General features: G+C 33.2%; 2 protein-coding genes across 9 annotated transcripts; both read right to left on the reverse strand.

The window, feature by feature from the left end:
- Nucleotides 1–9,208: 9,208 nt before the first annotated feature.
- Nucleotides 9,209–14,662, reverse strand: LOC105178733 (F-box protein At5g07610). Of its 3 annotated transcripts, none has more exons than XM_020699386.2 (4): nucleotides 13,589–14,662; nucleotides 9,883–11,136; nucleotides 9,637–9,679; nucleotides 9,209–9,499 (listed from the first exon to the last, which is right to left on the reverse strand). In XM_020699386.2, exons 2-3 carry the CDS (start codon nucleotides 11,027–11,029, stop codon nucleotides 9,666–9,668), a joined length of 1,161 nt encoding a protein of 386 aa, XP_020555045.1. In that variant the 5' UTR covers nucleotides 11,030–11,136; nucleotides 13,589–14,662; the 3' UTR covers nucleotides 9,209–9,499; nucleotides 9,637–9,665. The 3 variants fall into 3 exon arrangements, with proteins under 3 accessions (XP_020555045.1, XP_011100568.1, XP_011100567.1); XM_011102266.3 differs by having other exon boundaries at nucleotides 9,617–9,679; XM_011102265.3 differs by lacking the exon at nucleotides 13,589–14,662 and adding an exon at nucleotides 12,357–13,574 and having other exon boundaries at nucleotides 9,617–9,679.
- A 136-nt stretch (nucleotides 14,663–14,798) lies between these two features.
- Nucleotides 14,799–18,068, reverse strand: FRS10 (FAR1-related sequence 10). Of its 6 annotated transcripts, XM_088876343.1 has the most exons (5): nucleotides 17,618–18,068; nucleotides 17,381–17,408; nucleotides 16,124–17,218; nucleotides 15,598–16,041; nucleotides 14,799–15,520 (listed from the first exon to the last, which is right to left on the reverse strand). In XM_088876343.1, the coding sequence occupies exons 3-5, from the start codon at nucleotides 17,153–17,155 to the stop codon at nucleotides 14,921–14,923; spliced, it is 2,076 nt and encodes a 691-aa protein (XP_088732469.1). In that variant the 5' UTR covers nucleotides 17,156–17,218; nucleotides 17,381–17,408; nucleotides 17,618–18,068; the 3' UTR covers nucleotides 14,799–14,920. The 6 variants fall into 6 exon arrangements, with proteins under 6 accessions (XP_088732469.1, XP_088732470.1, XP_020555042.1 ...); XM_088876344.1 differs by lacking the exon at nucleotides 17,381–17,408; XM_020699383.2 differs by lacking the exon at nucleotides 17,381–17,408 and having other exon boundaries at nucleotides 16,124–17,256; nucleotides 17,618–18,067.
- Between the last annotated feature and the right edge of the window lie 3,506 nt (nucleotides 18,069–21,574).

Consider the following 21,574-nt stretch of genomic DNA (forward strand, 5'->3'; position numbering starts at 1 on the left):
AAAAATAGGACTTGATCATATCTTTAATCAACTAATCTTATCCGTTCATCGCGGGAATAGGAAGTACGATCAGTTCCTTGGTGAAGGAGGAGACTCCTCTATAAATAGGGATCTTATCGAAGAATTTATTAAAAAAATGCAAAAAAAGAAAAAAAAATAGTAAAGTAGGGTGAAATTGAAATTGTTAGAAAAGTAAGTGGCACCGCGGTTACTGACCGCGGTGCCATAATTTTTTATTTAAAAAAAAAAGCTTCTTTGTGTCACCGCGGTGACATTATTTTTTTTAAAAAAAAAAATTAATGTGTCACTGCGGTTCGAAACCGCGGTGACAAATTTTTTTTTTTAAAAAAATAAATATTTTATTTTACGACGAATTATTGTCAACTTCTCGTTAAAATTTCGGCATTATTATGGCGAGTTGTCAACCATCAAATATACCGTTCGACTCCTCTTGATGAGACGAACATTTCCTCACAAACAATTTCAAGTTTTATCAATCGTAATTAATGAACTTTTAGCACGAACACCGCACTTTTCGGCCGTCGATTCGCCGCCATCGGAGCAACCCACAATCACGAACCACCGCCACTGGACTCGTTAGAACCGTTAGGCCGAGGCGAGTCCAGTGGCGGTGGTTCGTGATCGTGGGTCGCTCCGGTGGCGGCGAATCGACGGCCGAAAAGTGCGGTGTTCGTGCTAAAAATTCATTATTTACGATTCATAAAACTTGAAATTGTTTATGGAGAAATGTTCGTCTCATCAAGGGGAGTTGAGCGGTATATTTGATGGCTGACAACTTACCATAATAGTACCAAAATTTTAACGAGAAGTTGACAACAATTCGTCGTAAAATAAAATAAATTTTTTTTTCAAAATAAAAAATTTGTCACCGCGGTTTCGAACCGCGGTGACACATTAAAAAAAAAAATTTTTAAAAAAAACAATGTCACCGTGGTGACACAAAGAAGCTTTTTTTTTTAAATAAAAAATTGTGGCACCGCGGTCAGTAACCGCGGTGCCACTTACTTTTCTAACAATTTCAATTTCACCCTACTTTACTAATTTTTTTTAGCATTTTTTTAATAAATTCCCTGATCTTATCCCTAGGGGGGGGGGGTTAACCTTCATCAGACGGAAATTTGGCTATTACTCTGTTGTCGTTCTACTGCGTTGTCAAACACGATTTATTTCTCCCTTCATCATCATGCTTTATTCTCTTAACGCTGTTTATTATTTCGAATTATTATTCCTTGGATCCAATATACTAACTTGAGTGTCGGAATGCTAACGTTTTATTTTGCAGGTCCTTTTCTTTCGAATTCTCTCTTGAACAATCCAGGCCATTGCTCAAGTTCGAATCTATTGCGTGCTAAAATCGCACGTATCAATTGGCGCCGTCTGTGGAAAATTTTGACTTAAAGGCGTGAGTTACTATGAAAACCTCTAGCAACCCGCTAACAAGCAAAAGGTTGTTGCAGGAACCTCGCTAGCTCAGGTTGGAGGAGGATTCGCCCCAACTTTGCTGGCGCCGATGCCACCTCCCAGAGTGGTGGACCCTTTGGTTGATCCTCCAAGACAATGTACTTCCTCAGACACCACCTTAGGAGAACTTTTCCCCGCTTTGTTGGGCGCTATTCAACAAGTGGTCGCCGCAGCAATTCAGGAGCAAATGGTGGTATTGGTCCCTGCCCGCTCGGCTCCTATGATGGAAGCAGGCATTGAAATTTACCTCTGGAAGGGTATTGACCTTGAAAGATGTGCTATATACTCCTTCCATGTGGAAAATTTGATGTCTAGTTTTTTACTCAACAAGGCTGGCTTCAAACAAATTATGGAATCTGATCAATATATAATTACCAAAAATGGTACTTTTGGGTAAAGGCTATGCATGTGATGGGATGTTTAAATTAAATGCTGAGATGAATAAAGTATCTTTAACTTCTATTTATATGCTCTCTTCTATTAATTTTTGACATTTTATATCATATAATAATCATTATGTGGGAATCATGAGTAATTAGGATTAATCCCAATGATAATTTTTCTTTTGAGAAATGTGAATCTTGTAGTAAAGCCAAGATCAGAAAAAGGCCTCATCCGAGTGTTGAAAGAAAAATCGAATTGCTAGAATTAATTCACACTGTTATTTGTGAACTTGGAGGAAATACTTATTTTATTACTTTTATTGATGATTTTTCTAAACTTTCGTTTATTTTTATGAAAAATAAAAGTGATGCTTTTGAGAAGTTTTAAAGACTATCACCATAAAATTGAAAATTAATTCGGCAAGAAAATAAAAAGAATTAGAGGTATTTATAGAGGCTGAGAATATGAGTCAAATGAATTTAATTCTTTTGTTATATCATTGAAAATAATTCATTAAGGTACTCCACCATATTCTCCTGCATCTAGCTGTGTAGCTGAAAGAAAAAATAGAATGTTACTTGAGTTGACAAATGTCATGCTTATTAAATCTTGTGCACCTTCAAATCTTTGGGGTGAAGCTATCTTAACAGCTTGTTAAGTGTTGAATAGGGTGACACATAAGAAAACTAAATTAACACCTTTTGAGGTGTGGAGAAGTTATAAGCCGAAATTGGGTTATCATAGAATTTGGGATTGTTTAGCTTATGTGAGGCTAACAAATCCTAAAATTCCGAAATTGATAGTAAAAGTTACACTTGTGCTTTTCTTGGTTATGCTTCTAATAGTAAAGCTTACAGATTTTTAAATTTGAAAGATAATATAATTATAGAATCAAATGATATTATTTTTCATGAAGAAAAGTTTCCATTTAATTCTAAAAATAATGGGGGTCAAAATATTGAAAAGAATATTTTATCTTTACCTAGCTCTTCCACTTCGATGTTGGAAAATGAGGAAAATAATATTGAACTAAAGATAAGTAAAAGAACTAGAGTAGAAAAAGATTTTGGTCTTGATTTTTATGTTTTCAATATTGAAAATGACCCTCTTAGTTTGAAAGAAGCATTATCATCACCTGATGCTATTTTTTGGAAAGAGACTGTGAATGATGAGATGGAATCTCTAATTTCTAATAATACTTGGAAGTTAGTAGATTTACCATCGGGTTTTAAAACAATTGGGTGCAAATGGGTCCTTAAAAAAAAATTAGACCCGAATGGTTCAATTAATATATTCAAAGTTGACTAGTTGCTAAAAGTTTCAAGCAACTTGATCTAGAGTTTTCTGATACATATTCTCTAGTGACTAGAGTGATCCATTAGGCTTTTAATTGCTATTGCTGCAATATTTGACTTGCATATCCATCAAATGGATGTAAAAATTGCATTTTGGAATGGGGAAGACCATGAAAACCACCTTCAGACTGTTTTACAAGTACTCCGAGAAAACAAGTTGTTTACCAAGTTAAGGAAGTGTGAACTCAGGATACTGAAGTTACCTTTTTGAGGTCATGACATTTTAGGCGATGGACTAGTTGTAGATCCTTCAAAAGTAGAAGCTCTAGTGGAGTGCAAAAGACCTGAGAATGTCTCGGAGATTCGTAGTTTCCTGGAGTTATCAGGATATTATCAATGTTCGTCCAAAATTTTTTGAAGATAGCCACACCCTTGACAAAGCTCACCCAAAAGAGCAACCCCTTTGTTTGGGATGATGCTTGCGGGGTGAGCTTCCAAGAGCTTAAGAAACGTTTAACCACTGCCCCGATACTAGCACTTCCAAATGGGACGGAAAACTTTGTTGTTTACACAGACACTTCTAAGGAAGGTTTGAGTTGTGTTCTGATGCAAAATGAAAAGGTCATTGCTTATGCCTCTTGTCAATTAAAACAACACGAGAAGAATTACCCAACACATGACCTAGAAATGGTTGCGATATATTTGCTTTGGCAAAATGGAGACACTACTTGCATGGAGCAACTTTTACAATCTATTTGAACCACAAGAGTTTAAAATATTTGTTCTCTCAAAAGGACTTGATGAGACAGAGACGGTGGATGGAATTTCTAGATGATTATGATTGCACAATCCAATACCATCCCGACAAAGCAAATATTGTAGCAGATGCTTTGAGCCGAAAATTTATTGATCAAAGGTGCCCTGCACTTAGCGAAACAGGTCACTCAACGCGTAGATCATAACAGAACATTAAATTTTGTCCATACGCGTGCTATCAAAAATCATTTAGAGATCAAGAAGGCCCAACATAGGGAGTTTAAATTTAAAAGTTGAAGAAACTAGTAGGGAAACCATCTAGCTCTGATTTTACCATTGAGCCCGATGGTATCTTAAGATTTTGGGAGAGACTCCATGTCCCAGGAGATCAGAGCAAAAAAGGTGAATTATTAAAAAAAAACCCGTCATTCACACTACACTCTGCACCAAGGTGGGAATAAAATGTATCAAGATTTGAAGCAAGACATCGTTGGATATGTCCAAAGATGTTACTGGATTCCCTACTACAACAAAAAGCCATAATGCGATTTGGGTCTTCATCGATCCCTTAACCAAGTCTGCTCACTTCATTGCCATCAAGAAATTATGGCCAGTAACAAAGTTAGCCGAAACTTACGTCAAGATGATTATCAAACTACACGGAATCCTTGTTAACATCATTTTGATCGTGATCCTCAGATTCATGTCTCGGTTGTGGAAATGATTACAAGATCATTTTGGAAGCAAGCTACAGTTTAGTACAACATCCCATCCGCAAACCGACGGACAGTCTGAGAGAACCATCTTGATATTGGAGGACATGCTACGAGCTTGTGCATTAGATTTTGGAGGTAGTTGGAACATCTTCTTTTAATAGAGTTTGCATATAATAATTGTTTCCAATCGACTATCCAGATGGCACCCAATGAAGCACTCTATGGAAGAAAATGTAGATCACCACTACATTGGTATTAGTATGATCATAAACAACCAAGAGGCGATGATAGAGAAAAAATGCCACAGCGGAGTTGGTACAAGAAGCAATTGACAAAGTACATCTTATACGACAAAGAATTCAGACTGCTCAAGAAGGACAGAAAAGCTATATCGATAATCAAAGAAGAGATCTAGGCTTTGTTTAGATTTGTATTCTCGTGTTTTTCGAAACAAGATAAAACAATTTCAATATTTGTTTTATGTTTTTACACTTTATTTGCATTTTTTCTATTTTTCAACTTTCTATATAATATATATATATACATAATATAAAACAGATATGATTTGACAATAAACAGTAATTTTTATCTCCAAAAAATACAACATTAAACATAAAATATTTATATATATACATATTTATATATAAAAATATATGATTTGACAATGAATAGTATTTTTTGTCTCCCAAATCCCAACATCATACCTACACCACTTATTTTAAAATATTTTAAATTACCCCAAAACACAAATCCAAACATATCATCTATTTTCAACACACACTTATTTATCTCTATTTTTCTCTCTTTATTTTCAAAGCACAAAACAAAACAACTAAAACACAAATACAAACACAATATAGGATTTTCCACGGATTTTGGTCAAGAAATTAATGCTAGATTGTGGTGCTAATTTTTCCTCTCGTCATATATACTTTGCTTTAGTCCAGAATGTTCACTCATGCATTTCCTTATAATTTTTGTAAATTATCATTTTTAATGGTAATCAAATTAGAAAATCATAAGTACCAGTTCAGAAGATCAAATAATATTCTAATAAAAGTTGGTACTCAAATATAATTTTCATAATTTCTAATAAATAATGTGGAATGAGCACTTGTATAATTAGAATTTTGTTAAAGTAGAGTTTACTTAGTATATTTAATTAAGGAAAAAATACAAGCAAACCCCTTGTGATATCACAAATGAACAAATTACTTCCTTATGAATAAACCACTAGCGATTTACCTCCTTGTATTTTTTAATATACAATAATTTACCCCCCTAATTTTTAAAATGAAGCAATTTATCTCCCTGTATAAGGAGGTAAATTGCTTCATTTCAAAAAGTACAAGGGGATAAATTGCAATATTTTTTTAAAAGGGAGCAATGTGCTCATTTTCAATATCACATGGGGGTAAATTGCTATTTACCCATTTAATTAATATTCTAACTTCTATAATATAAAATTAAATTAATACTGTCATGTTTTGTAAATTCTCATTTTAATGGTAATTAAAGTAAAAATCATAAGTTAACAATGTAGAGGATTAAATAATATTCTAATTAAATTTGGTACTCAAATATAATTTTCATAATTTCTAATAAATCATATGGAATGAGCACTTGTAGGTAATAGAACTTTGTTAGAGTAGGGTTTACTTAGTATATTTAATTAGTATTTTTAGCTTCTTTAATATAAAATTTACAAATTAAATTGATGCACTCAAGTTAAGAAATAATTATTTTATTTGAATGTAGTTATGATTGCCTCCTTTTCAGAACTAATCAATAAGTTGAGTCTTCTTTCCCTTTACCATCACTTTTTTTTTATGACTTTTTTAACTATAATTTTGTAATATTAAATTTTATAAGTAAATATTAAATTAATCTTTTAATAAATTTCTGAATATATTTATTTATAAAAAAATATTATATTTGGATCAACTCTCCGCTATAAACTATTATGAACTAATAGGTATCAATTTTTTTAAAATTCAAAATAGTTACAAAGCTTTGTAAGCGAAATCATCCACGATTTTAGAACTGTTATAAATATTATATTAATCTTTTAGTAAAAGTTTTAAATTTATATATTTGTAAGAAATTTGTAAGAAAGACACTTGAACCATCGCTTAAAGTTATTCATTTTAATAATAAATAAAAGTTAGCTATAAAGTTTTAAATGAAAAGGAAATTATTTAGTAGTTCTAATTCCTCCCAACTACTTAGATATATTTTTTATTAAGTAGTTTAGAGATATTAGGACTATTAAATTATTTTTTATAGAATTTATTCTTTTATAATGAATTTTAATTTATTATTAAAAAAATTATTTAAGTAAGGGTATGAGTGTCTTTGTACAATGAGGAACAAACACTTAAAAGATTCACTCTTTTTTATATATAGTATATACATATAAATATAAATATAGATATAGATATAGTAATACGACATCATCAAAATATATATATATATTGATTTTTAATAATCTTTGATTGTACAGCTTAAGATATTCGCATTAGAACATTGGGTAAATTGTACATAATGAGAATCAATTTTTGATTTTTGATATAAAAAAATTTAGATGACTTCAACTCCGATCACCGTAATCAGCACATGCTCTTAGAGATGTTGTCCATCAACACAACAACAATATTAGCGAAGGAAATCAAACATATAACTATCTTACTAAAAGTGACACCTCCTTACTAACCGAACAAACATGCGTTCACACAATTGTATCATTGCCGGTATAGTGTTTGATGAATCATCGCGAAAGGATGCATAAGCCTTGCGTAGAAAGAATTAGAAACCCTAATCATTTCCCATAGATAACAAAGTGGAGTTTTACATTTTTCGCTAGGGTGCAAATGAGTCAAGTTTGAGCACGAGCTCGGTGAGTTAGAAAAAATAGACTCGAGCTCAAGCTCGATTAGCACGAGTCGAGCTCACAAGCTGGTGCTCAATTAATTTTTTTTTTAGAAAATATATGGATTTTAAAAAAATATATGAACTATTGTAGCATCTAAAATACATTATTCAAAAATCTAAATTAGAACCAGGGAAAAATATTCACAAGAATACCAAAAAGAAGCAATACAACGAAAAAATTGGCAGCTTTAACAAAAAATCATTCGACCCAATTATTTAATGAAAAGTAACCGAAGTTCCACACCATCTTTTAAACTAGTATCAACAAATTCATATACATAAGATTAAATATTTATACGAAAAAATTATCAATACATACTAAATTATTGATTAAGCTTGTTTTAGATAATATAAACCAAAATGCCATATTCAGTGTCATCTAAAACTAAAATATGGTATATTGATTAACAATTCTAATATATGGTGAATTTTAAAATAAATAAATTTTGTTGTAGTGGATATTAAAATTATAATGATAAAATTCATATGAATTATATTAAATATTTATTTACAAAATATAATCATAATGTATTAAATTATTGATTAAGCTTATTTTTAGATAATATAAACTAAAATACCATAATTTAATATCATCTAAAACTAAAATCTGATATATTGACTAATAATTCTAATATATAGTGAATAATTGCACTTTATTGTACTGGACATGAAATTATAACAATAAAACTTATCAAAACCAACTAATTTGTTGATTAAACTTGTTTTTTAGATAATATAAACCAAAATACTGTATTTTAATATCATTTGAAACTAAAATATTAACTAATAATTCTAATTTATGATGAATTTTAAATATTTATTTACAAAAAAAACTATCATAACTTACTAAATTGTTACTTAAACTTGTTTTTAAACAATATAAATAAAAATACCATAATTTATTATTATATAAAATTAAAATAAGAGAAAAATTAACTAATAATTTTAATAGATAGTGAATTTTGAATATGAACTTGATATAATATTACATATGTATTTAAATAATATTTATAAATAAAAAAAATTAAAAAAAAAAAGAAAGGAAAATGTGCTCACAAGCTCACGAATGTAAAGAATCTAGCTCGAGCTTGAATGCGTGAGCCAACTTGACGCAACCTTATTCTCCAGCTCGAGCTTGAATGCGTGAGCCAACAAGACTCATGTTGCAGCCTTATTCTCCAGCTCGAGCTTGAATGCGTGAGCCGACAAGACTCATGTTGCAGCCTTATTCTCCGCCGCTCAAACCTCGGAAACCCTCGTCTAGCGTGAGACCTCTCTGAGCCGACCCCTACCTCAGGCGTTTATAAACGGGACTTGTGGGCATCAGTAGAATATTGCTATGATTCAATATCTTACCATGATGTAATAGAAAAACCATAGGGCAGTTTCAGGGTTTTCAGGCTCCAACTCCATTGGACAAGACATTGAGACGTAACAAGAACTATTCTCAGAAGGGACATCTTGCCCAACCAAAATACACTCGAACCAATATCTTTCAACAAGATTAACATAATTGCATGGTGATCATGCCGAAAATGTAGTAAGACAACCTCAGATTTCAAGAACACACAACTCAAACTAATACCGAGATGTTCACAGAGCATCTCAACACGATCAAAGGAGGAGAGCAGTTCAAACAATGCATAAATACAAACACACAACTCAAACTAATACCGAGATGTTCACAGAGCATCTCAACAGGATCAAAGGAGGAGAGCAGTTCAAACAATGCATAAATACACGCGGTCTTTTGAGTCTTTTTGTCTTTCCGTTCTGCACATGCATTTCACAAATACTAAACTACACAAGAAAAATAGGGAAAACCACCGCAACACCAGCAACTAATATCGCACCCTAAGCCTTCTTCGATTAAGAAACGGGTTCCATCTCATCTCCATGTGCAGATCAGTCGCATAGTCAACAAAATCCCACAATCTGCACTTCAAACATTAGTCACACTCACATTATCAAACAGAAAAAGATTTACAGCAAATACAACACTAACGGGGGAGGGGGAGAATAAACAGACAATAGAATGGCAAAGCTGCAAACCAATAGAAAACGATACACGCCTACTGAAGTCCCGGAATTTGTCTCTCCATTAGCTTCCACTACCTGTTGAAGATTTTCAAACAAGCACACATCACCGTAAATAATGAATATTTCATCACCAAGATTGACTTCAAGGTTCAAGACCTTTTATTGTGTGATGAAGGTCTAATTTTTACAACTAGAAGCTTAATTAAGAACAGAACATCTATCAGTAGCATATAGATCTGAAGTATAGCTGTTAATTGATAAAAAAATATGATGCTCACACTTGAGGAGGCTTTCGGCAAATGGAAATGCAACAGGAGAATATCCCTCAAAACTGTCAGATAGAGCAAGTGTGTGGAAACTATTTTCAGCCATGTCAAAGACGAGGTAGCAGAAGGAGTCATCTGCAAGTCTAATTATCAAGAATATCTCGTTATCTCGAGCAGCTACGGAGTTGAAACTGTGGATATCCATCAGTTCCATTTCTGCTTTAGCTCTGAGGCACCATTTATGATTTTTGAATTTATATACTTCCAGATAAGGTTGAGGATCTTCATGCTGGCTCGCTGTGTAAGAATCTGGATAATCCATTAGCACTACTGATAAGCAGCCCTCAAATTCTATCAAGAAACTCCATTGGTGCAGCAGTGTGGGCAATTCGATTTCTGTAAAATTGTCGTTCATATCAACTGAAAGGATACGAAGGGGAGTTCCAGGATCATCTTCTGACCACACAAACCAGTACAATGATCCGGCTACACTAGCATAATAAGGGGGGAATGGGTGGAATGGATTATGATCAGGACGTTCCACATCCTCAGAGATCCTTCTCCATGCTGTAGAACTAGAGGTATATACCTCGCACTTATACTTAACATCCTCATCTTCAGATGGCTCTGAGAAGAACCGAAATGCTTTAAATTCGTTGCTTTTGGGGTCGAAAGCAATCCCGACTGATGGAACTATGAGTGATGGACTGCCTCGCGGAAGTAGTAAAGTGTCCTGAGTGATAGGATTAAAAATGCGAACATTCACTTCATTCAGATCGTCATCTTCATCCACACTGCATATCAGACCATTCATGAAACAGAACATCTCAGGTGAACAGATGTTTTCAAAACCAGAAAGAGGGAGAGTTTGACTAATTTTTCCATTTTCCTCCATCAAAGACAGATGAGTGATTATATCTGTGTCTTCGGGATAAGGACATATAATATATTTCAGTTTTCTCCTTGACCAGGTTAACTGCAAGACAGGAAATTGTGGTTCAGATATCAATTTTAGCCAGTGTTTGGCAACAGATTTGCATGCTACCACAGTTTTCACAGGAAGTCGAGCTAGAATGTTGATCAAGACTTCTTCAATGTATCCAATTTCGGCTGCATTGTCAAATTGAAGGCATTTACGATCATTTCCAATCTCAGACATGATAAAGCTTCTAGCCTGAGGAGAGCTGATTTGCTGATATAGAGTCAATCTTCTCTACCAGATGTTGAGAGAGTCAGTCTTTTGTACTGGATCACCGACTTACTTTTCTGCATGGGAGATTGTTCTGTTAATGAAGAATATAGAAATATAACCAAAAAGCTAACACATGGTTTTTTTCCTTTTATCATTTTTCTCTCTCAATCTTTCCAGAACTCTGTAAACATCCATCATTTGTGGAACTAGTCTGGAATATTAAATTGTCAAAATCAAGCCAAAAATAATTCTGAGAAAAAATTATGATAACTTATCACCAATTCTCAACTACATACTGAGTCGATAAGTCACGAGTGAAATTCTGAGTATGTTGAAAAATTAGAACGCTGGAAGTCCTCAGAAACACAGATGGGTTTATAAAAGAAGAAGGATTGTACATTGAGCTATAAGTTATTAATGCTATGGCAAAATGCCTGAGGAAACAATGGCAGAACATAATTTGGATATAAAAATATGCCCTGATGAAAAGGTTTTAAATTTCATATGAATATGTATAATATACTAACCAAAATGAAGCCAATCTAGCACCCAGATACAGTAGTTACCAAGTTCAGTTTCTAAAGCTCAAAAAAACAACCAAAACTAAACCAGTATAACTACAACAAGGGAGGATTTCACATTAGCCAAAATTATAGAAAGATGTAGTTGAACAATCACAACATATAAGCAGAGTTTTGTGGTTTGTGTTATAAAGCAATGCAAACAGATGTACCAAATTTATCCAAAGAGCTGTTAATGGTATTAATTATTTTGACAAAAATAAAGCTCCGGCATCTAATAAAGTTTATCTTACAATAATTGCATATTGCAAGTAGAGATTTTAGAATATTATATAGCATCGGAAAGAAAATTAAAGAAAAAGAAAAATTACTTGCACCGAACCACTTTTGGCAATCGACTGAAATATAGACGAGATACTTCTTCAGAAAGAATATTAAATGGAAACTCAAAATAAGATGTCATAGCTTGCATCATTAGTGAGGCAAATGTAAATAGAACTAAAATTATGTCAGGATTTTAACAAAACAAGCTTTGTATTTATCAACTATAACAAAAACAAATGTCTAAAAAACTATTTTCCAGAATAAAGATTGCATATGAACCATGTAGTATTTGGCAGAGTGGACTTGAAGAGAAATCCAAGATCAAATCCATAGCAGAACAACAATTAAATCAAGGAAACTGAAAAGATAAAAGCCACAAGAAGATGAAGACAGCAGGCATGAAAATGTACATAATTCTTGTGAAACTTGGCCTATGAAAACGTACTTACCGTCTAACAAAAATCAAACAAAAAACATCTGCATTTTCTTTCTTCTTCGATGGATTGAGTCATGAATCATAAATGACCAGCAGGTATAGAAGGAAGGCCTATATGTCTAGATCTTGCCTCAAGGAAAAGGTTTGAAACATAAACGTAAATAGATTCTTTTATCCTCAGTAATCTTCTTTTGGGAGTTGTAACGCCTCTTTTTCTAACTTGCGGAGAGGGCTCAGGGGTACATGCAATTAAGTTGGTCAACACGTGGTCTTGTAGTGGACACATGTCTTGACCCCCGCATGCAAATCATTCATTTGTTTGATTGCTTCTGATTAAGCTTTTTCATGATTATTTAGAGGGCATTTGGCTAAGCTTACTTATAAGATCTTATAAATGCATATATAAGATGTTAAATCTCATTTAAAAATAACCTATTCAAATGTTTGGATAAAATAAGATAGTGAAGTTTATGAAATGTTAACAATGGAAAGTATGTAATCAGTTTAAAGGAATACGAATAACTTGGTAAGATTTTGAAAAATAAGTTGGAAAAGCTCTTCTTGTAAAGGAGTTTATAAACTCCCAATGCCCTATTTTTGGATCTTATAAGCTCATTTATTAAAAAATTAAACTAACGTTTTGCAACATATTATAAGCTCTCAAAGCATTTTATAAGATGTTTCAAGAAGCTCATAACTCACCAAAGCACCCTCTTAATATGGTTATATGCCGCCTTCTTTTTCTCCCCTTTGGCTTTCTCTAGAGCATATTGTGATGAAGCATATTGAATTGTGTACATGATGATAAATAAAGGAAAGAAGAGGTTATTGTTCAACCATCTAAGTGAAAGTTTCTCCAAAGATAGTACTTGGGATTAATTTGTCCAAACTTAGAAGCTAATATTGATTTTCTCATGCGAGGTCAAGAAGTATCATAATACTTTCTTGCCACTATAAACGAGAAAGCTAGATTACAACTATGACAAGTAACCTAGAATTGGATATTTCATCAAATGCTTATAAATAATGCCTAATACCGTACGGTAGCTCCGTCTAGTGTAATCATCCACATAAAAAGGGAGAATTCAGTCTCATTCCGAACAATGTTTCTCTCTATTGTAGGCCATTTCTTTTTCTCAGGACATATGGAATGTAGGTAAGAAACATTACTCCAACAAGAACAGATCAATCACATTTCCGATTAATGCACTTGCAAAGAAAGAACCTCAAAATATGAGTTCTTACCATGATTCCTGCTTCCTCTGCAACCAATATGCTTTCAATGAGGTATACTATGAAACGCGTAGTAAGAAGGCTGTCATCAATAAGTACAAACACTTTTTAAACTCAGATCTTCAATTGGTGCTCCTAGAGACAAGCATTATGCTACATAAAACAATATCGCAAACCAATCCAGCATTACTCTGAAGACATAAGAAAGAATGACTAGGAACAAATCCAAATAAAACCATAAGACAAAAAAGTTCTGAGGCATTAATAGGAAAAGTCCTTGATGAGAAGATAAATTCCAAGCAAACTCACAGTGTTAGAGGAAAGCACCAAAGACAAGGGGAATGAAGCTTCCTCAGCATCCACCATCTGTTAACTATATGACTGCCCCAGAAACACTTACTGTTACCACCTTAAGCACTGTCTTTTACTAAAGTAAATAAGAAACATATGCCATGGCCTTCTCTATGTATCTGAAACCAATTGCAATCCTTGCAAAACTAGTGGAACCCTTGGGCCATTAGTTATGTTATCCTTTCATTATGTTACTATATTGATTGACAAAGAAAGCAAATTACAAGGTGCTGGTACGCATATGAGCAGGGTTGCTCTTTTAGAAGACATACCACCCAATTTCATGGCATAAGCATGAGTAGAAACTCCTAAGTAATTTCTTCAAATATTACAAACTATAGTATGCCATGCCTTTAAAACGTTAAGATTCAAAAAACTAGTACGAAAACAATTAACAATACATCTTATTTCCCATTCTATGTACATTAAGTAGAGACTAGCAAGCCTATGGCCAAAGGACTCAAGGGTGCAGCATCTGGAGCAATATATAACATTTATGTGGCATTTCTAATATGCTGCTGATGAACCCAGTTTCAAATTCGAATTTTCAAAATTTCAGTTGTTAAAATAGGTATGTGGATAGGCAACCATGAAATCAACCTGAAGTTGCAGAACACATAAAGCAGCCATGCAACCTGAATTGGATTTTGGAGAAGGCAGCACCAAACAACAATATTAATGGTTGTTCTTCACAAAAGATAGTTCAGTTGATGTGAAGATATAAAAATAAGCATAACATATGCAATATTGCAATTCAGCCATTGGTAAACCTCACAAAGTAAATCAAGATACTGCGTCTGCACGTCTGTAAGATTACTTTGCTTCTTTCTATCAGATGTTCAGTAAGCCAATTTGAGTAACTTCTGCCAAATACGAGAAAAAAATGGAAGTTTCCTTTCTATTGGAGTTTCCAGAGCCATATTCTGCCCCACATGCTCCTCATAACACTGATGTTTGTAAGTCATTACATTACCATTAGCTCTAGATGATGAACTAAGATTTAACAATGTTGTTAGGTGATATACTTCGATCACTAACAGGCATATTCTGTACATGCTCAAGAAGTGTTGTGAGTTGTCCATGAACGAAATCAAAACGTTCTTTTGAGATGAATGATTCTGAAAGTAAAGTTGCAGTAAGTGAGTGAAAGGCTTGAGAGCACTCATTGTTGCCGTTTGCAATGATTTGATCATCCAAAGGAATTAAGGAACTCTCCATTCGCCATCTCAGCAGAAAATACTTTTCTGGAATTTGAAAGTAGTTCTTTACAACAAGCACGCGGAGCGAATGTCTGCATAATATGCCAGAATGTTCAAATTCTTTACACGAACAATGGAGCTGCTCATCATCTGGAATCCAAATGACAAGACACTCCCTTTCCATTTTTTTATAATGCCTCACAAGATATGAGCCATTAGCCATTTCTGTTGTTGCACATTGCAGGGACAGGACAATTTCTTGCTGCAAGGCACTAAATGCAAATGGTGTAAGAACAGTCCGTGCATGTTCTTCCAGAGGGAGGCATGTCTTTATGGGCAAATACAGAAGTTCTTTCCTATTCTCACTCCCAAAGCTTGCAGCAGTACCAACCTGCTAGAGTTTAACAAACAAAGTTAATAAGTGAGCGAGAGGAGGATTGAAGGTTTCGGTAAGTGGAGTCAAGGAAAAACCTGTTTGAAAAAGCACTTCAACGAAGATTGCGGGCTCAGAATATTCTTCAAGAAGGTCTCCACTAATTTGGAATACTCGGGAGTCATAGCACGGGCCAAGAAGAAATTACGAGTATAGCAAAATGGCCAAGATGTTCGATAAGAGAAAAGAAGAGAGAGGTGCTTATCTGAACCAATTCCAAACTGAGCAACAAGGTGGTTCCACTGATGCTCAAAATCCTCCACATTTTCTAGATGACACAACATATCAAATTCAGATTTAAAGCGTGAATATTGCATGCCAAGTTGGACAGAGAACCAGCTGGACATTTTGGAGAGGACTTTCCATATACAGATAATTTGTTTAGTGTTGGGCATTTCAATCGCGAGGGCATCTCTGAGACCTGAATCCATATCTGTAACAACAACCTGTGGGTGCCTTCCTCTCATAAATCTAACAAAAACCTGAAGAAGAGCGATAAAATCACAGGTTTGAGTCAATTCCGAAATTATATGCATTATTATCGAAAGGCTAGCACTTGCATACCTGTAAGGCCCAAGAAAAAGACTTGGGTGTCTCATCTTGAAGTAGAGTGCACCCAAAGAAAATTGGTTGGCCATGATTGTCAATACCAAACCACATGCCGAGGATCATACCATAGGTGATAGAACGGTAAGAGGTGTCAATGGTAACAACATCCCCAAAGAGTGAAAATGCACGGATGGCATCTCCATACGTCCACGCAATGTTTTCGACTTTTCCATTGCCATCTGTTGTGAAATTATAGACAAATCCCTCATCCCTCGCTGCTGCCGCTTTGCATGCCTCAAGAAGTTCCAGCATATCATTGTCACGTTTCATAGTTAGCACAGTATCATTTTCTTGAACAGTTTTCTTACATGATCTAACAAAATTCCTAACATCTTTTTCTATAAAGGGTAAATTCCCAGGTTGTACCCCCTTTTCCAATTCAAGCACCTTCACAATCCGATTAACAGGGAAACCAGCTCTCGAAAGAAGAAGGATACGTTCCTGATCAGCCTCTTCAATTTTCCTATAGGCAGGAAGTAGGCGGACTTGATCGTCTTCCAATAATTCATGGTTGTGAACATTACTAAACTGAGAGATATACCACTGGGGCACACCATCAACAATCTCTTTAGTCAAGTACAACTTCGCATCACATCCACATCGTACTGATTTCCTATCCCTGGGGTGCTCCACATTGGCCTTCTTCCTTGGCTGATTAAACCCAGACCGGTAACAAACAAAATCCCTTCTATAAACACCTAAATTTTGGCTTTCAGTCGAACGTGCTTTCCTAATAGAAAACCCATTCTTCCTTGCAAAGTTGTTATAGTATTCAAATGCTTCATCATCACTTTTAAATATCTGACCTACATATGGAGTAAAAATAACTTCTTGTGACAACGGCGATGATGATGAAAGTTCACTCTTTACTGATTGAGATGCCACTGTGCTTTGATCATCTCCATCATACTTAATGTAGCACTTCCAATCTCCACAAGGGCACTGCTGCCGTCTAATCCAAATGTTATGCAGTGGCTTCACGGCCATCAAAATCCAATACAAAAATTTGCCGCAATGCGCAAGCTTCCAAGCCCACGTCACGCCTTTTCACTTTCAATCAGTCAAGTTAACATAGCAAACTTCACGACCTTCAAAAGGTAAAATGCGAGTTGTACCAGCTTGCTAAACAAAAAAGTTTTTACTTCAACAATTCAATAGCTCTGTTTCACTAATATAAACAAAAACAGGTGCCCAGTTCATCAAACAGGATACTAACAACCAACCAACCCCACACCCTCCACTGCAACAGAAAAAGATTTCTTCATTCAGTAAACTACAAAGAAGGAGAAACTCACTACTTCCTGGACAAGGAAAGTAAATAATGCTTCGAAACACTATACACTCCATAGGTATTCTAACTGGGTGAATTAAGATTGAAAATTCGGCATAACAGAACCAAATTGTGAGGCTAAAAGTAGCAAGAATGACTGATCAAATACTATTAATTACCTGAATTTGTTATGTTTCCATAAACCCTCCAAGAATCCCTCGCATTTTCTTATCCTTTCTTCCCACGCGCAATCGAATCAGCTTTAGTTTTTCACAAACCTTCAATCTTTCTGCAAAAGTTGCTGTCAACTCTGAAGTCAATGGATTACGAGTACCACAATAGCCCACATAAAAAAGAAAGTAAATAATGGGCCTTGAAGTACGCAACCCATTGGATTCAACCAATCCAATTGAATCTCTATGCCCTAAAAGCAGTAATTCGGCTTCTACATAATGTTTCTCGAAAAAAAAACTGTCCTGCTTCAGGATACGGAAGCGAATGAAAAATGTAGAACATAATACAGATCGGATACTTTGACTAGATATTGGGTGTGCAATTCCCAATCCAATCTAATCCAACCGAATTGGTAATTCAGTTAATTGAAAATTTGGTATGTGGAAATGATGTATCGAATATCAAATTCAATTAGTTGATTTGGGTCACTCGGAACCAAACTAACCAAATGTTAAAAAGAAATATCTGATAATATATTTATTAATATATATGTATATTTAATAAAATTATAATAGATATATTTATAAAATTATAATATAAAAATATACAGTTAAAATTCAGTAATTTGGTCAATTTGTTATACCACATTACAAATATATCTATATTAATATATAAGAAAAGACCTTTTGCTCTCACAAACGACAGAATAGCACACACTAATTTTATTGTTATGCCGATAATACTCCTAAGTTGATTTTTTTTTTTTTGTTGCTTTTTTTTATTTTTTTTAAAAATATAATGTGTTGGTTATATATATATTTATTCATAATATATTTTAAAATATAAAATATTATTTATTATATACATGTAAAAATAACTTGACATAATGGCTAGTTTATGTATAAAAGAAACGAGCAAATAGTTGCAACAAACTATAAAGAAGCAAATATTGCAAAGTGGTTCTTAAAAACAATGCATCTGTCAGCCATGTTAGATATGCAAATTACATGACTGGCTAGTGTCGACAATCGCGTAACATATATCTGCAAAATCAATCATAGTGTATGGTTTCTTTTTCTTTTTTTCAGTATTTTGTTGTGTTTTGTGGAGATAAATAGAAAAAAATAAATATAAATAAGTATATTTTGGAGATAGAGTATATGTTTGAATTTATTTTCAGGAGTAATTTTAATATAGTTTAAAATAGTACAAAATGCATAAAACCATCCTGTGTTTTAAAAAGTTTGCAAAAAAAAACCCCCTATTTTCAGAATAGGCTAAAAGCTTCCATGTGTTTTGTAAAACTCAACTCAATCGTCCCTCTCAGTTAAATCCAACTAACGGTGTTAATTTTTTAGAAAATAACCGTTAGATCATTACTTAATATATATTATTTCTTATTTAATGACCCTTAGATCTTTTTTGATCAAATATTGATTGTTAGATTTAATCAATTAATCTCAATCGTTAGATTTAAAAAAAAATAAAAGGTCTAGATTCAATAAATTATTTAACTTATATTATATATAAGTAATTTAAAATTTAAAAAATATATTATTATTATATTAAAAGAAAAAACTAAGTACCTCACCCGACCCTTACCCACTGTTGCCCCCCCCCCTCCCCCACCACCACCCGCACCCCCTTACCCCCACCCAATGGGATTTTGTTAAAATCCTCATATTTCCGTAAAATTTTTATCAAATTGAGTGAGGCCGATCTCGTTAGAACCCTTTTGAAGAGACGATTCTAATGGTAGTAGTCTGAGACTGAGATTCAACCGAACGAAGACGAATCGACGGCAAACATGTTCAGCGGTCGTTGCTTGAGCCCACTCTCTATGATTGCGAAAACTCAAATTGAAGGTATGGAAATGTTCATTTTGAAAAGAAGATTCGAATGGTACCATTATCCATCGGAAATTCATCTGGACGGCACCGAAAAGTTAACATTCCAGCAAAAAAGGGGCGAAATTGCAGTTTTTCTTTATTTTTAATTTTTTTAATTAATTTTTAATTATATTAATTAAAATATATTTTAGTTAATTAAGAATATTTTAATAATTATAATAATTAAATATTTTTGGCTAATTAATAATAATTATTGTAATTAAATATATATTTTAATTAATTAAAAATAATTTTAGATTTAATCATTAACAATTATAAAATTATTTGAATTTAAATATAATTTAATCTAAAATTTTTAATTATATTAATTAAAATATATTTTAGTTAATTAAGAATATTTTAATAATTATAATAATTAAATATTTTTGGCTAATTAAATAAATTAAATATAATTTAATATTTCAATTTAAATTTAATATGATAAAATTTTATACTTATTTTTTAGAGTGAGAAATGGCAAAAGGAAGACACAAAACAAGCTAAAAAGCCTTTGTATGTTATATAGATCCATAGAGGGGTATTTTAATCCAAAGTGTCATTAAATATGAACCTAAACAGCAGAAATGACTACCAGACGCAGCAGACGCGCGTCTCCTCCACTTCCCGTTAGTTGCTAACAGAATGAGGGTTTTTTGCTAACTAAAACACAGGAGGAGGTTTTTAGCCTATTCTGAAAATAGGGGGGTGTTTTTTGCATACTTTTTAAAACATAGGGGAGTTTCATGCATTTTGTCCTATAGAATAAGTGGTGTATATTTGATGTTGTGTTTTGGAAAATAAAAATCATTATTTATTGTCAAATCATTTCTTTTTTATATATATTTATATATACACACATATATATTATTTTATTTATGAGTGGATTAAATTAAATAGTATTTTTTAATTATATTTGTATGAAAAAAAATTACATTTTCATTTAAATAATAATTATATAGATAATAAATAATGCAATGCACTCTAGTAATAGTTTAATAATATTTTTGTTAGACGTTCTATTCGAAGTGATAAATTTAGATAGATTATTCAAATAAGTAAATATTTGAATTAACTATGTAATAGTAGTATATTATTTTGTATTTTTAAAATTTCTTAGTTATTCCATTCAAGTAGAAAAATATTGAGTACAAAATATTTAAATAGATAAAATTAAATAATGTATATTTAAAAATTAAATACACATCAAAGAAAAAAATTGTATACATTTAACATGTAAATCAAGCCCTCCAATTCATCCTCCATTTTTATTAATTCTCAAGATCCACAAAACAAAACCCCAATATTAATTAATTAAAAGTTATAATTATATAATACGGCAGTTCATAAAAATAGTACTAGATTAATAGGAGTTGTCCAATTAAAATACTTCATATGATATAGCAAGCACAAACTCATTTTCCCATTAGTTTTATAATTGAAATATGACAACAATTTGTTGGCTCACATATTTTACAAATATCCATTATATGCCTATGTACCGTCGTGTCAAAGTGATGGTTGTCCATATGGTCGTTGCGATCGCGCTTCACTATCTCCCTCACTATGAGTTTAACCTCATGGTCAGACTAAATGTCAAAATGATGAATGTAGTCTGTCCATGATTTAATATCACCAACTGTCGACCCTATGACCAGACTTTGGCATGGTGCTAATGAAATGCTACGCTCTAATCATGGGCCATCATCCCCTCGAGCTACCTAGTCCACTACATCCCAATAGCCAATATGGGTAAGCGTTTGTGCCTTTGGTGCGGTGGAATCTGAATGACAATTGTTAAGTTGCATCCATCATATTAGAAATAACATTACATAACGTCACCTCTGCTCACCATCTCCCTAAGCAGATGGTAGCATCTAAGAGTGTGTTTGGAAAGGTAATGAGATCTCAGTTCTTTTGCTTGTGATATTGCCCCGCTTTTATGACAAAACATAACTATCAGTAAGGCAATGCTAGGCACTACACCCAACTCTTGGATGTAGTTTTTCATCCAAACCGCTTCCTTAGCTGCTTTTGAATCTGCTATATATTCAGTTTCCATTGTGGAATTCACTG

Source organism: Sesamum indicum, linkage group LG12 (genome assembly GCF_026168435.1).
Source record: "Sesamum indicum cultivar Baizhima isolate 11 linkage group LG12, ASM2616843v1, whole genome shotgun sequence".
Lineage (NCBI taxonomy): Eukaryota > Viridiplantae > Streptophyta > Magnoliopsida > Lamiales > Pedaliaceae > Sesamum > Sesamum indicum.

Coding starts and splice junctions, on each gene's coding strand:
- LOC105178733 (XM_020699386.2), bottom strand. CDS start 11,029: ATGTCTGAGATTGGAAATGATCGTAAATGCCTTCAATTTGACAATGCA.
- FRS10 (XM_088876344.1), bottom strand. CDS start 17,155: ATGGCCGTGAAGCCACTGCATAACATTTGGATTAGACGGCAGCAGTGC. Junction 16,042..16,123: donor CTTTTTCTTGGGCCTTACAG/GTATGCAAGTGC, acceptor GCTCTTCTTCAG/GTTTTTGTTAGATTTATGAG. Junction 15,521..15,597: donor TGAAGTGCTTTTTCAAACAG/GTTTTTCCTTGA, acceptor GTTAAACTCTAG/CAGGTTGGTACTGCTGCAAG.